The sequence below is a fragment of the Pelophylax lessonae genome (genome assembly GCF_965119305.1).
Source record: "Pelophylax lessonae genome assembly, chromosome: 1".
Classification (NCBI taxonomy): Eukaryota; Metazoa; Chordata; class Amphibia; order Anura; family Ranidae; genus Pelophylax; species Pelophylax lessonae.
Window position 1 is genome coordinate 859342507 of NC_138768.1, and position 13565 is coordinate 859356071.

General features: G+C 42.9%; 1 protein-coding gene across 1 annotated transcript in view; it reads right to left on the bottom strand.

Annotated features, from left to right (window-relative positions):
- Positions 1 to 13565, bottom strand: part of FBXO41 (F-box protein 41) — a 258813-nt gene that overhangs the window by 13165 nt on the left and 232083 nt on the right. Inside the window, exons 10-11 of the mRNA XM_082268572.1 lie at positions 9785 to 9903; positions 5034 to 5192 (exon numbers count right to left, since the gene is read on the bottom strand). Coding sequence (XP_082124698.1) covers positions 5034 to 5192; positions 9785 to 9903 — 278 coding nt within the window. The remainder of the gene's footprint in view (positions 1 to 5033; positions 5193 to 9784; positions 9904 to 13565) is intronic.

Here is a 13565-nt window from a genome sequence, read left to right on the forward strand (position 1 = left end):
TAAAACATGTCCAATAAAAAAATACCTAACCATCTAACAATATTACAATATATACAAGATGAGAAAGGAGGATAAATGGCAAGCAGCATTAGATTTAGCACAGCAAAGCAAAAGACTGATGTGAATTGGACACTGAAACTACAACTTTCTTCTCTGGGAAACACAGTGCCACCAGCAGGTGACCCAGGTCCTGACACCCTTTTTAAATAAACATACACTATATTACCAAAAGTATTGGGTCGCCTGCCTTTACACACACATGAACTTTAATGGCATCCCAGTCTTAGCCCATAGGGTTCAATAATGAGTTGGCCCACCCTTTGCAGCTATAACAGCTTTAACTCTTCTGGTAAGACTTTCCACAAGGTATAGGAGTGTGTCTATGGGAATGTTTGACCATTCTTCCAGAAGCGCATTTGTGAGGTCAGGCACTGATTTTGGACAGGAAGGCCTGGCTCACATTCTGCACTTTAATTCATCCCAAAGGTGTTCTTTCGGGTTGAGGTCAGGACTCTGTACAGGCCAGTCAAGTTCCTTCACCCCAAACTCACTCATCCATGTCTTTATGGACCTTGCTTTGTGAACTGGTCCAAATCATTTGGTGAAGGGGGGGTTATGGTGTGGGGTTGTCTTTCAGAGGTTGGGCTTGGCCCCTTAGTTCCAGTGAAGGGAACTCTTAAGGTGTCAGCATACCAAGACATTTTGGACAATTTCATGCTCCCAAATTTGTGGGAACAGTTTGGGGATGGCCCCTTCCTGTTCCAACATGACTGCGCACCAGTGCACAAAGTAAGGTCCATAAACACATGGAAGAGCAACTTTGGGGTGGAGGAACTTGACTGGCCTGCAACCTCAACCATGACTGCAACCTCAACCCGATAAAACACCTTTGGGATGAATTAGAGCGGAGACTGTGAGCCAGGCCTTCTCGTCCAACACCAGTGCCTGGCCTCACAAATGCGCTTTTGGAAGAATGGTGAAACATTCCCATAGACACACTCCTAAACCTTGTGGACAGCCTTCCCAGAAGAGTTGAAGCTGTTATAGCTGCAAAGGGTGGGCCAAATCAATATTGAACCCTACGAACTAAGACTGAGATACCATTAAAGTTCAAGTGTGGAAGCGGGATACAGTCTCCTTCAATTAGCTAAGAGGAAAATTTCCTGGCTCATGACCCAGGAGAAATTGGCTAGCATACTACTTGATAAAAAGGACACATTTGAGAAAGTTTGGGAGCCTTGGGCAGTATATACAAACACCCCCCTTTATCCGGGTCATTTATCGTCAGATGCTGGGAATCTCTGATCTGCCTGCACTATCATAACCCCTCCTCCCTCTTTCTCTTCTCCCCTGCCTGATCTAAGACGAGCCTTTCTATCCCTCCTTTTCTTCTTTCCCCTTTCTCGCTCCCCCTTTTTTTTTTTCTTGTTCTCAGTATCCTGAGAACCCTATAAGCATAGACCGCTGTTCTTGGCTGATTGATTGTTGGCCGCACTCTTTCCGATTTTTCACTAATGCACAGATAATGACTGTTATCCATGAGGTCACTTTGGTTTGTTTTACCCCTGGAATCGCTGACACTTCACATTACGGCACTCATATATTTAGCTGTCTTGTGTCCCCCCCCCCCTTTTTTTTTTTTTAATATATTTTCTTCCTCACTTCACGGAATCTCTATGGTTGAAAGCTGGTGGTAGAGGTCCCCCCCCTCTCTCTGGAGACAGTTAGTGATCCCAATGGGGGTCTCCTGGGACTGGGGAGGGCCTTCCCCGCCCCCTATATGATAAAAAATGTCTCCCCCTTTTTTTTTTTTCCTTATGCGGTCCAACATGACTGTTTTGTTCTAACTTCTGCCTCATGATAACATTCTGGTTAAGTTACTATTTGATTGTATTGGTGTTCTCTTGTGATACCCTCATGATCTGTATTGTTCTCAGAATTGATCCTGTTTTTGTTCACTGATTAATGAAAAATAAAAACTTTTTGCAAGAAATAAAGTTCATGTGTGTGTACAGGCAGGTGCCCCAAAATTTTGGGTAATATAGTGTACCCTGTAGAGGCACAAGATGGTCTGACGCGACATGTTCCACATTTAGGGCTCAGGCACTTGGGAGCTTTTGGGTATACAACATAAATTGCAGGCATATTTCTGTTCCTGGGATTAGGCTTGTGACGGTATCAGATTTCCATGCTGCGATTAATTGATTAAGGTTTTGCCACGGTATACGGTATTATCACGGTATTCTATTATTAAATTTAAATTATTAAATTTCCACCTCACTTCAATTTCATTGCTGAATTTAGGGGCTTTGGTTCACTTATGCACATTATTATATAGTCAGTCAGTACAGACTCTGTGAACCAGGCCTAAAATAGGTCATCAAGCAGTGTCTGGCCTAACTGGTGATAACTGGTCCTGGCGCTCGGCTCCGATCCGATGGCCTGGTCATTAAGAGGGCAAATCCTTGTGGTCAAGAAGTGGTTAAACCTGAATGAGGTGTTGTTTATAAATTACTTTACTATTGCTTTAGGCCTGGTTCACATGTATGCGGGTTGGCGGTTCACATGTATGCGGGTTGGCGGTTCACATGTATGCGGGTTGGCGGCCCACATTTACACAGGCATAACAGCCCATTGATTTGAACGGGCTGCTATGCCCTCATTTTCCGCAGAAAAAAGGTGCATGCAGCATTTTTCTAAAATTCAGTGGCCTTGAAATCCATCCTGCTTTTGCACCATGCGACTAACCTGCAGTTCCTGCTCTGGCAAGCTTTCTGCATTTTTTGTATACGTGGGCACGGCATTTAAAAACAGTTTGCGTGTGCAGCAACGGCAGGTAAGTCGCATGGTGCAAAAGAAGGATGGATTTCATGGTCACTGCATTTTTTTAAATTCTGCATGCACCTTTTTTCAGCTGAAAACGCAGGCATAGCAGCTCAAGCCCATTCACATCAATGGGCTGCTATGCCTGTGCAAATGTGGGCCCCCAACCCGCATACATGTGAACCACCAACCCGCATACATGTGAACCACCAACCCGCATACATGTGAACCAGGCCTAAAGCAATAGTAAAGTCATTAATAGATAAAAACACCGGTCCTCCTGCAGGTTTAACCACTTCTGGATCGCAAGGATTTGCCCCTTTAAAGACCAGGCCATCGGATCAGAGCGCCAGGACCAGTCATCACCAGGTAGGCCAGACACTGCTTGATGGCTATATAATAATGTAATGTGGGCTGCTATGCGTGTGTGTGTGTATATGTATATATATATTAGAGCTGCACGATTCTGGCCAAAAGGAGAATCACGATTTTTTAGCTTGGAATAAAGATCACGATTCTCTCACGATTCTCTGTGTAACAAAAAAAAAAAATTGGGTAAACTTTACTGTTACGTTTTTTTTTTTTTTTTTATTCATTAAAGTCTATTAATTGCGTTTGAAAGACTGCTGCGCAAATACAGTGTGACATAAAATTTTACAATAATCGCCATTTTTTTCTGTAGGGTCTCTGCTAAAAAAATATATAAAATGTTTGGGGGTTCTAAGTACTTTTCTAGCAAAAAAAAAACTGATTTTAACTTGCAAGCAACAAGTGTCAGAAAAAGATCCAGTCTTTAAGAGGTTAAACTTCCTTTCTCCCTGGCAGAGGGAAGGAAAAGATACAATGTAATCATTTTTGTTTATAGTTACTGGGAGAGCTGTGTGAGTGAATGAGTCATCCAGCTCACTGAAATGTATTGATTCACAAGTCAGACCCAGGAGCAGAGAAACTCGGTATTTTAAAAATGCCACAATAACAATACCGTGGCTATGCAATACCGCGATATATCGAATTACCGAAAACCGGCATATGTCTACCTGGGATACACAGCAGCTTCATACAGCCACCCATAGTAACGAATGGCTGAGTGTTGCTGTGGACAGGTTTGCACTGCTACTTTGCTACTTGCGTAAACCTGTGCAAGTATACTGCTTTACGCATGCGCGTGTTTACACAAGTAGGTACATACACCCGCCCACAGCTACTGTATTTACAGCCTTTCATTACTATGCTATACATCCCGGGCGTATTTCCATAATTTACTTTGTATGCTCAAAAGCACCCAAGTACATGAGTCCTTACTGGTAAAGGGGAGAGGAGAGCACAATTTCAAGCCCCCCCCAGCCAACAACCGTGTCTGTACCCCCACTTCCCAAACATACTGTCACCACTGCACCTTCCACCAGGGGCGTAACTACAGGGGTTGCAACTGCAAACGGGCCCCATACTCCAGGGGGTCTGTGCGGCTCCCCTGTACATCTGGATAGGAGGGGGGCAGGGGTGGCATGTAGAGAAATCACTGTCCTCCTTTTTCCTCATGTAGCTGCAGGAGGAAAATAGAAGAGATTGGTTCCTCTGTATGCTGCCCCCGCCACTCCTCATATCCAGTTCACTTGTGCTCTGCTGTCTCTGGGCCCCTGTGTGCTCCCCTGGTCCCCCCCCCCTACTGTGCTCCCTTCCCTCCCCTGATGGCTGCTGCAGGGGATGTGTCACAATAGAGAACCAGGAAGGGGGTCAGTAAATATGTAATTTACCAGCTCCTTCCTTTTCTGAATGGACAGAGTCATAGTCAGTGACATTGTAAAAAAATAAATTAAAATTATAAAAAATAATACAATTAAAATACCAAAAAATAAAAACTACTGACACCAGTGGGTGAACTTCCAGGATCCACTTCTGACCGGGCCCTGGCATTCCACCGCCGAGGGGAGGCCCCAAGTTGGCAGGAAGGGGGCCCACTGCAGAACTTGTGATAAAGGGCCTCCGCAATGAGACTGAAGGGCCCCAGGATCAGTGGGAAGAGCCCCAGGCTTGAAGGGAAGGTCCCCGGCCAGGGGTCCGGGGGCCCTTCATGGTTTCTTGCACCGGGGGCCTTGAAGGTTCGAGTTGTGCCTCTGCTTTCCACCACCTCAATCAGCCTGCTGTCACCATCCCAACCTACCCCCTCCCCTTGCCCGTTCTGGACCGGACACAGGTCTGCTAGTACTTACTGTTAAAATGTAGAAGAGCTTTTGGCGTGACCGGCGTGGATGTTAAAACCAACATCTCCAGTCCCTTCAGGCCCTCCCTGCAGACCTCTGCTGCCACCTCTTGGTTGATCTCCGTCACGTGATCCAGCTCGAGCACCTGCAGGCGCATGCAGTTCCGGGCTGTGGGATCACATGATTAACATTCACTTTAAAGTCAAAATACAAGGCAATGTGTTATGTACAAATTTTATAACACTAGAAATAAGTTGCATTTAATCTATTATCAGCAGGTCTAAACCAGCCAAGTTTGGTTTGTCACCTCTTATATCAGGGATCCTCAAACTACGGCCCTCCAGCTGTTGCGGAACTACACGTCCCATGAGGCATTGTAAAACTCTGACATTCACAGACATGACTAGGCATGATGGGAATTGTAGTTCCTGAACAACTGGAGGGCTGTAGTGTGAAGACCCCTGTTTTATATGGTCACTTTTAGTATGCAATATATGAAGCCAACTGATACTGGGTAAAGTAAAAGACTTTCCTGGTGCCTGCATGGCAGCCTACTTGTGATATTTTAAAAAATGCCACCAAAATATGGGGCAAACAAGGACACCAAGCACCCAAAATTCCCAAAGTATTGCTAAAAGTCAATATGAAAAGACCCTCAAAATAAGTATCAGAGTCCATAAATATAGATGAGTTCACTGCATCAGTGGCTTGCAGAGACAGAAGAAATCTCTGTAATACAAGCAAAAAACAGCAGGGGTCACCAACTAAGTGTAGCATTAACCTAGTACTACTAACGTATTTTAATGCTGCACTTAGTTGGCGCCCTCTGCTGTTTTGTACCTGTGATATTCTGTATGCTGCCATGGATAGGCACCAGGAAAGGAAAATTACAGTAAGTATTTGATACAATTTTTTCATTTTTTTGTAGGAACCACTAAAGCTGAACTCCAGGCTAAATTTTTATTGCATCTTATAAAAAGCAATACCCTACTGAATCTCCAGGAATCTTTTGAATACCAGTAGTGGTGCCTGAATAAACCACGGTGAAAGATGACATCCACAGGACTTGATAAGTCTATATTCTGGTGCATAGGACTGATCCACCATCCTTTCCTGTTTAACCATGATACCGCTAACAGGAGCGTCCTCATATAGTCTTTGTAAAGCACTGCCAATGTCCTTACATCAGAGGTGCCTGCAATGGGTGGATCTAGTTTGTGATGCTCCCCGGTTTGTCCCATCTATGCAGATCCTTTCCTCCTCATAGACAGCATATGTCAGTGTTCCACCCATGCGTTACCTTACCTCTTGATGGACAGCATATGTCAGTGTTCCACCCATGCGTTACCTTACCTCTTGATGGACAGCATATGTTAGTGTTCCACCCATGCATTTCCTTACCTCTTGATGGACAGCATATACATATGTCAGTGTTCCACCCATGCGTTTCCTTACCTCTTGATGAACAGCATATGTCAATGCTCCACCCATGCTTTTCCTTACCTCTTGAAGGAGAGCATATGCATATGTCAGTGTTCCACACATGCGGGGGGGGGGGGGGGGGGTGTAAATTATAGCACTAGGTGGTTACTTTAGGAAGGAATTGCAGAAAATTTAGTTCTCTGAGAGTTAATGGGGGGGGGGGGGGGGGATTTGGAAATGATATTTGCACATCTAAGATCCCTTTACCAGGCTGCTGGATATTAAAGGATGGGAACCCTATAGTGACATCACAACAACCTAAAGTGTAACCCTAGGGGGAAAAAAAGCAATTTTTAGAAGTTAGACTGGGCCAGGTTAGTTACCTCTAATGGTTAATATCTAATGTCCGAAGACCTGTTGGGAATACCGGATACATTGTGAGCTTTGATTTTTCTTTTTGCTGCTGCGCCATGGGTATAGTGAGTCATGCGCTTTGCACCTCATCCATTTGTAAGACCTCTTGCATCCTTTGCAATGCAGAAAATATATTCTGTGACTTGATGAGGGTAGACTATGGTATTCATTTGCCCCCCCATCCCCATCCCCTCCACCTTGTCTAATGACAAAATGCATTGTATTTATTTAACAGCATACAAAAGGTTTAATAAATGTATGAGGTGCTGGGTGAGCGCCCCCTATCATTACTCTATGCAAACTCCAGAAGACTAAAACTCACACTGCATCTAGCAAGGGATACAACTGAGTAGGACCACTGATGGGGGGACCACCAGTCCTCCTGTAGGGTGTTCGGGCACACAGTGGGGCCCCAACCGCACGGGGAATCAGTGCGGTTGGGCAGAGGGGCAATTACAGAAGGAAGCCCTGTGCGGCTCTCTGCAGCAGCTGAAAGCCAGTTTCTCCCACTCCTGCCAGCTTTCAGCTACTGCAGGGAGAGACACAGACACAAGGCATCATTCCTGTAATTGCTTCTCCGACACCGATCCCCCCTAACTGTTCTGCCTGCTTCTGACCCTCCCTGCCCTCCCTGTGTGCCCCCCTTTCACTGTGCCCCCCCCCCCTGCAGCGCTGCAGGCTTCCCTGTCCTGTAAAAAAATAACAAATTGTAAAAGAAAATAAAAATAAAAAAATAATAATTAAACATTGTAATAAATAAATTTAAATAAATTGTAAAATAAATAATTGTAAACATTTTCAACCTTTTGTAAAATAAATTATAATTTTTTTTCCTCAATGTAAAAAACAATAAAAAGGGCTAATTCACACAAGTTCACTGTTATGTTTGTGTCCGCCAGAGATGTATAGTAACTAAGTAGAACTACTTCACTACTGTACTTAAGTACCGAAAGGCGGTATCTGTACTTTCCTAGAGTAGAATTTTTTTCCCCTACTTCCACTTTTAATTCACTACATTTTTTCGATGATTTCAATACTTCTACTCCGATATTTTTCTTTGTGCTGCATAGTTACTCGTTACAATTATAAAAATTACCACTGCCAGAACAGTAGATGGCAGGTTTCATGAAGCTCAAAACATGTGTATTATCAGCGCATACGAAAATAAATGCTACTGTATGTATAAATAAAAGCTGCATTTGAAATAATAAAAAACAATATGATGTTCAAACTTTTGACTTCTTTCTTTAATAACTACATAACACAGTACTTGTACTTTTACTTTCAGTACTTGAGTAGCAAAATTTTAAAAAAAACTACTTGCAATACTTAAGTAGAAAAAATGTTGAATACTTTAGTACTTCTACTCAAGTCACTTTTTGATTGAGCACTTGTACTTTTACTCAAGTATGGGTTTCGAGTACTTTATACAACTCTGGTGTCCGCTAATAATGATTTTAGTGTATTTTTTGTGAAAATACTGTGATATATTTGGGGGGGGGGGGGTCCTACCAGGTAGGCTGTACGGGGCCCCTGAGTGTTTAGCATCTCCAGCAGCTCTCTGAATGTTAGGTACCAATCATTAGAGGTAACTAAGCTGGCCTAATCCTAAATAAAAAATCTATACAGTGCCAAACAATTTCATAAACTTACACCAACATTAATTCATCAATCGATACCCAAAAAAGGTGAATATAAAAAACTTTTTGCAGTGTCCAAAAATTAGATCATCAATTTAATTTTTGTCTTATCTTCAATTTTTGTCTTAGCTTCGATAAATACAGCAGCGACAGCATGTACATCAAGGATCCTCTCCAGGCATATAAGCACCGGTCTCAAGCTGTTTCCCCTTGATGATACCAGGGTCCGATCCCAGCTGTGGTAAATAAAGCTCACCCAGGAGCCAATAGATGTTGACAATAGTGTAGTATTTTATTACAACAATGGGCATAAAAACAGCACCAATACAGATTTAGCTGAAGGCCAAACTGTTAAAAGCAAATCCAAGACACACAGAAAGCCGTGCAGTGGAATGACATCAGCAAAGAGTCTCCACCCCGATGTGTTTCGTCCAATTGGACATTTTCAAGTGGTCCCAAACAGCTGGCCCAATCTAACTTCTAAAAATCTTTTTTTTTCCCCTGGAGTTCCACTTTAGTTCACCATTTATCTCAGACATGTTGTTAATGATTTATATTATTTTTTGTCCATTTTGTTGAACATGGGGAGCATCCAGTAAGTTTATCTTGGAAATTCATGGTCATCCAGGAGTTCAGCTTTAGCATGCAGACCTATCCCTCAGTGTTGTGCTGATGCCAAAACACTACATTCTGAGGTTGGTCTTCTGGGTCAGAATAGGTCTTTTATATTACTCTCAAGCTCAATAAATTACTTACAGGATTGCCATGTGAAAATTTCATTTACCCAGGACTCATTTCTTTACTATATAAGATTATGTATATGTTTTGGAATAGTTCATATTCCCATCGCACACCTGGATATAGTCACATCGGTTGTGGGTGCTGCAGCGATCACCAGCTGGACACTGGATCTATCACAGATACATACATATTCGCCAGCACACCAAGGATCTTGCACAGAAGTCCAAAGAAACTTTTTATTGCAAAAGGGTCACATCAGAATAGGTGCAACGTTTCGGAGTCACGCAGGATTTGGTGACATGCCTGACGAAGGGGTCCTGCGTGACTCCGAAACATTGCACCTATTCTGATGTGATCCTTTTGCAATAAAAAGTTTCTTTGGACTTCTGTGCAAGATCCTTGGTGTGCTGGCGAATATGTATGTATATGTTTTATCACCAGAATTTTCCTGAGTTAGTAATAAAATTTTCATAAATAAAAGCGCAAATACAATATAATTTTTATTATTACTAATATCACAGAAGGTAAGTGATGGTTTCTTACCCAGTGAGGACAGCCCTTGCACCCCGCAGCCAGCTCCCCCGACGCCCAGCGCCCTCAGGTGAGGCCAACATCGTCCAATCATCTGCAGGCACCGGTTACTGAAACGCGTAGGCTGTTGGCTGTATGCAGAGGAAGCAGAGGTATTATCAAGTGTATAAGAGTGATAGCAGTGTTTAACAGTATTATTTATTTATGTAATTATTTATTTATTACAGGTACTTATATAGGGCCAACAATGTATGCATTGCTTTATATACTACACTGCTCAAGAAAATGAAAGGAACACTTTGAAAACACATCAGACCTCAATGGGGAAACATATCATGGTGGATATCTATAATGTACACAAGAAAAATTAGGCAAATAGAAAGAGTAGCCTAAAGTACCATATCTGATACTCGGATATACAGTATATACTGATATGGACTGGGTAATGTGTTAGGATCTATACTGTTATGGACTGGGTAATGTGTTAGGATTTATACTGGTATGGACTGGGTAATGTGTTAGGATCTATACTGTTATGGACTGGGTAATGTGTTAGGATTTATACTGGTATGGACTGGGTAAGGTGTTAGGATCTATACTGGTATGGACTGGGTAATGTGTTAGGATCTATACTGTTATGGACTGGGTAATGTGTTAGGATCTATACTGGTATGGACTGGGTAATGTGTTAGGATCTATACTGGTATGGACTGGGTAATGTGTTAGGATCTATACTGGTATGGACTGGGTAAGGTGTTAGGATCTATACTGGTATGGACTGGGTAATGTGTTAGGATCTATACTGGTATGGACTGAGTAATGTGTTAGGATCTATACTGGTATGGACTTGGTATGTGTTAGGATAATATGGACTGGGTAATGTGTTAGGATCTATACTGGTATGGACTCTGTAATGTGTAGGATGGTATGGACTGGGTAATGTGTTAGGATCTATACTGGTATGGACTGGGTAATGTGTTAGGATCTATACTGGTATGGACTGGGTAAGGTGTTAGGATCTATACTGGTATGGACTGGGTAAGGTGTTAGGATCTATACTGGTATGGACTGGGTAATGTGTTAGGATCTATACTGGTATGGACTGGGTAATATGTTAGGAATGAAAGGATGCCACATCGTTTGATGGAAATGAAAAATTAACACCCTACAGAGGGCTGAATTCAAAGGACACCCCGAAAATCAAAGTTAAAAAATGATGCAGCAGGCTAGTCCATTTTGATTAATTTTCATTGCAGCAACTTAGAATGGTACTCAGTAGTTTGGATGGCCCCCAGGTGCGTGTATGGATACCTGACAAAGTCGGGGAATGCTCCTAATGAGATGAGGGATGGTGCCCTGGGGTATTTCCCCCAGATCTGGACCAGGGCATCACTGAGCTCCTGAACAGACTGAGATGGATTGAAACATAATGTCCCAGAGGCATTCTATTGGATTTAGGTCAGGCGAGCGTGGGGGCCATTCAATGGTATCAATTCCTTCACCCTCCAGGAACTGGTTGCATACTCTCATCACATGAGGCCGGGCATTGTCGTGCACCAGGAGGAACCCAGGACCCCCTGCACCAGTGTAGGGTCTGACAATGGGTTCAAGGATTTCATTCTGATACCTAATAACAGTCAGGGTGCCATTGTCTAGCCTGCAGAGGTCTGTGCGTCCCTCCATGGATATGTCTCCCCAGACCATCACTGCCCCACCACCAAACCGGTCATGCTGAATGATTTTACAGGCAGCATAACGTTCTCCACAGCGTCTCCAGACCCTTTCACGTCTGTCACATGTGCTCAGGGTGACCCTGCTCTCATCTGTGAAAAGCACAGGCCACCAGTGGTGGGCCTGCCAATTCTGGTGTTCAATGACAAATGCCAATCGAGCTCCACAGTGCCGGGCAGTGAGCACAGGGCCCACTAGAGGACGTTGGGCCTTTAGGCCACCCTCATGAAGTCTGTTTCTGAATGTTTGGTCAGAGACATTCACACCAGTGGCCTGTTGGAGGTCATTTTGTAGGGCTCTGGCAGTTCTCATCCTGTTCCTCCTTGCACAAAGGAGCAGATACCGGTCCTCCTGATGGGTCAAGGACCTTCTATGGCCCTATAATCTTAAGGATTATAAGAGGTGCATGAAAGTCAGTCAGTCAGACTGGAGGGTGAGTACATCAGACTGGGGGCTGGCTGACTTTCATGCACCTCTTATAATCCTTCAACCTCATTTTTTCTTAATACAGGGATGGAGACGCCGGGCACTACCTGCTGGGGTCTCACTTAAAGTCCCACCTAGCCTTTTGTGTCTATGGCCCTGTCCAGCTCTCCTAGAGTAACTGCCTGTCTCCTGGAATCTCCTCCATGCTCTTGAGACTTTGCTGAGAGACACAGCAAACCTTCTGGAAATGGCACGTATTGATGTTCCATCCTGGAGGAATTGGAATGCCTGTGCAACCTCTATAGCAGTGATGGTGAATCTTGGCACCCCAGATGTTTTGGAACTACATTTCTCATGATGCTCATGCACTCTGCAGTGTAGGTGAGCATCATGGGAAATGTAGTTCCAAAACATCTGGGGTGCCAAGGTTCGCCATCACTGCTCTATAGGGTCCAGGTATGTCCTCATGCTACCAGTAGTGACACTGACCCTAGCCAAATGCAAAACTTGTAAAAAACAGTCAGAAATGAAGAGTAGGTTGAAAAAAATGTTGGTGGCCTCCACTTGTAAAACCATTCCAGTTTTGGAGGTTGTGTCATTGTTGCCCATCTAGTGTACCTCTTGTTAATTTCATTAACACCAAAGCAACTGAAACTGATTAACAATCCCCTCTGCTACTTAACTGACCAGAACAATATCCCAGGAGTTTAATTGACTTGATGCTATACTCTGATTAAAACGTGTTCCTTAATTTTTAAGCATTATATACAGTATATATATATATATATTGTATTAAACCCAAAAACATAAATGTAATAATGCAGCTTACCAATCCTTAAATGTGGTGGCTGCATTCATTTTTTATTGTTAGGATTTCTTTCCTTTGTTTTCACCAGGTATCTCCACTCTGGGTGAAGGAGCAACGGAGACACCCTTGGGCAGCAGCATAGTAAGTTTGGTGGGGGCTAGTGTTTGACTAGCAGATTTAAGTGGGCTTCACTAACAAATGAAAGTCAAACTCCAGATAACAATTTTTACGCAGTTACAGCAAGCATTTGTTTTTTTGGGACAAAGGTTTTACATAAATTAATAAAAGCTGATCATTGTAAGCACCCCAGTCAGTGGTCTCAACCCCCTAACTGCCACTTTTGCTAGACAGCTTGGTCTGATACAGGAAGTGAAAAAATAACAGCAGGATTACCATGTGAAAATAAAAAAAAAAGCCTAAAGAAAGAAAACTAATGCAGCCTCCACATCTAAGAACAGTTAAGCTGCAAAACCTTACACTTTTGTCTTTGGGTTGAATACTGCTTTAAGACAACAAAGCAATACATACATTGTTTTGGGGGATGGAGACATACTAGACTAGACTCTCTTTTGGCAATATTGTTTTGCAAAAGGACTTAAAAAAACCCCAAAAAACTCACACTTGTCAAAGCCGAAAAAAACGAGTTTCCCCTTTATTACATCTTTTGTCTTTTCTCTATAGATTCTAATAAATAATAACAAATAGTAATAAAATAATTTGACTGTAAATAAATATTATACTTTTTTCCCCATTTAAAATGACACTAAAATGATGTTTCTGCATGCAAATGAAAGATAGGCATTTTTTTTTCAATTTTTCACATTTTCT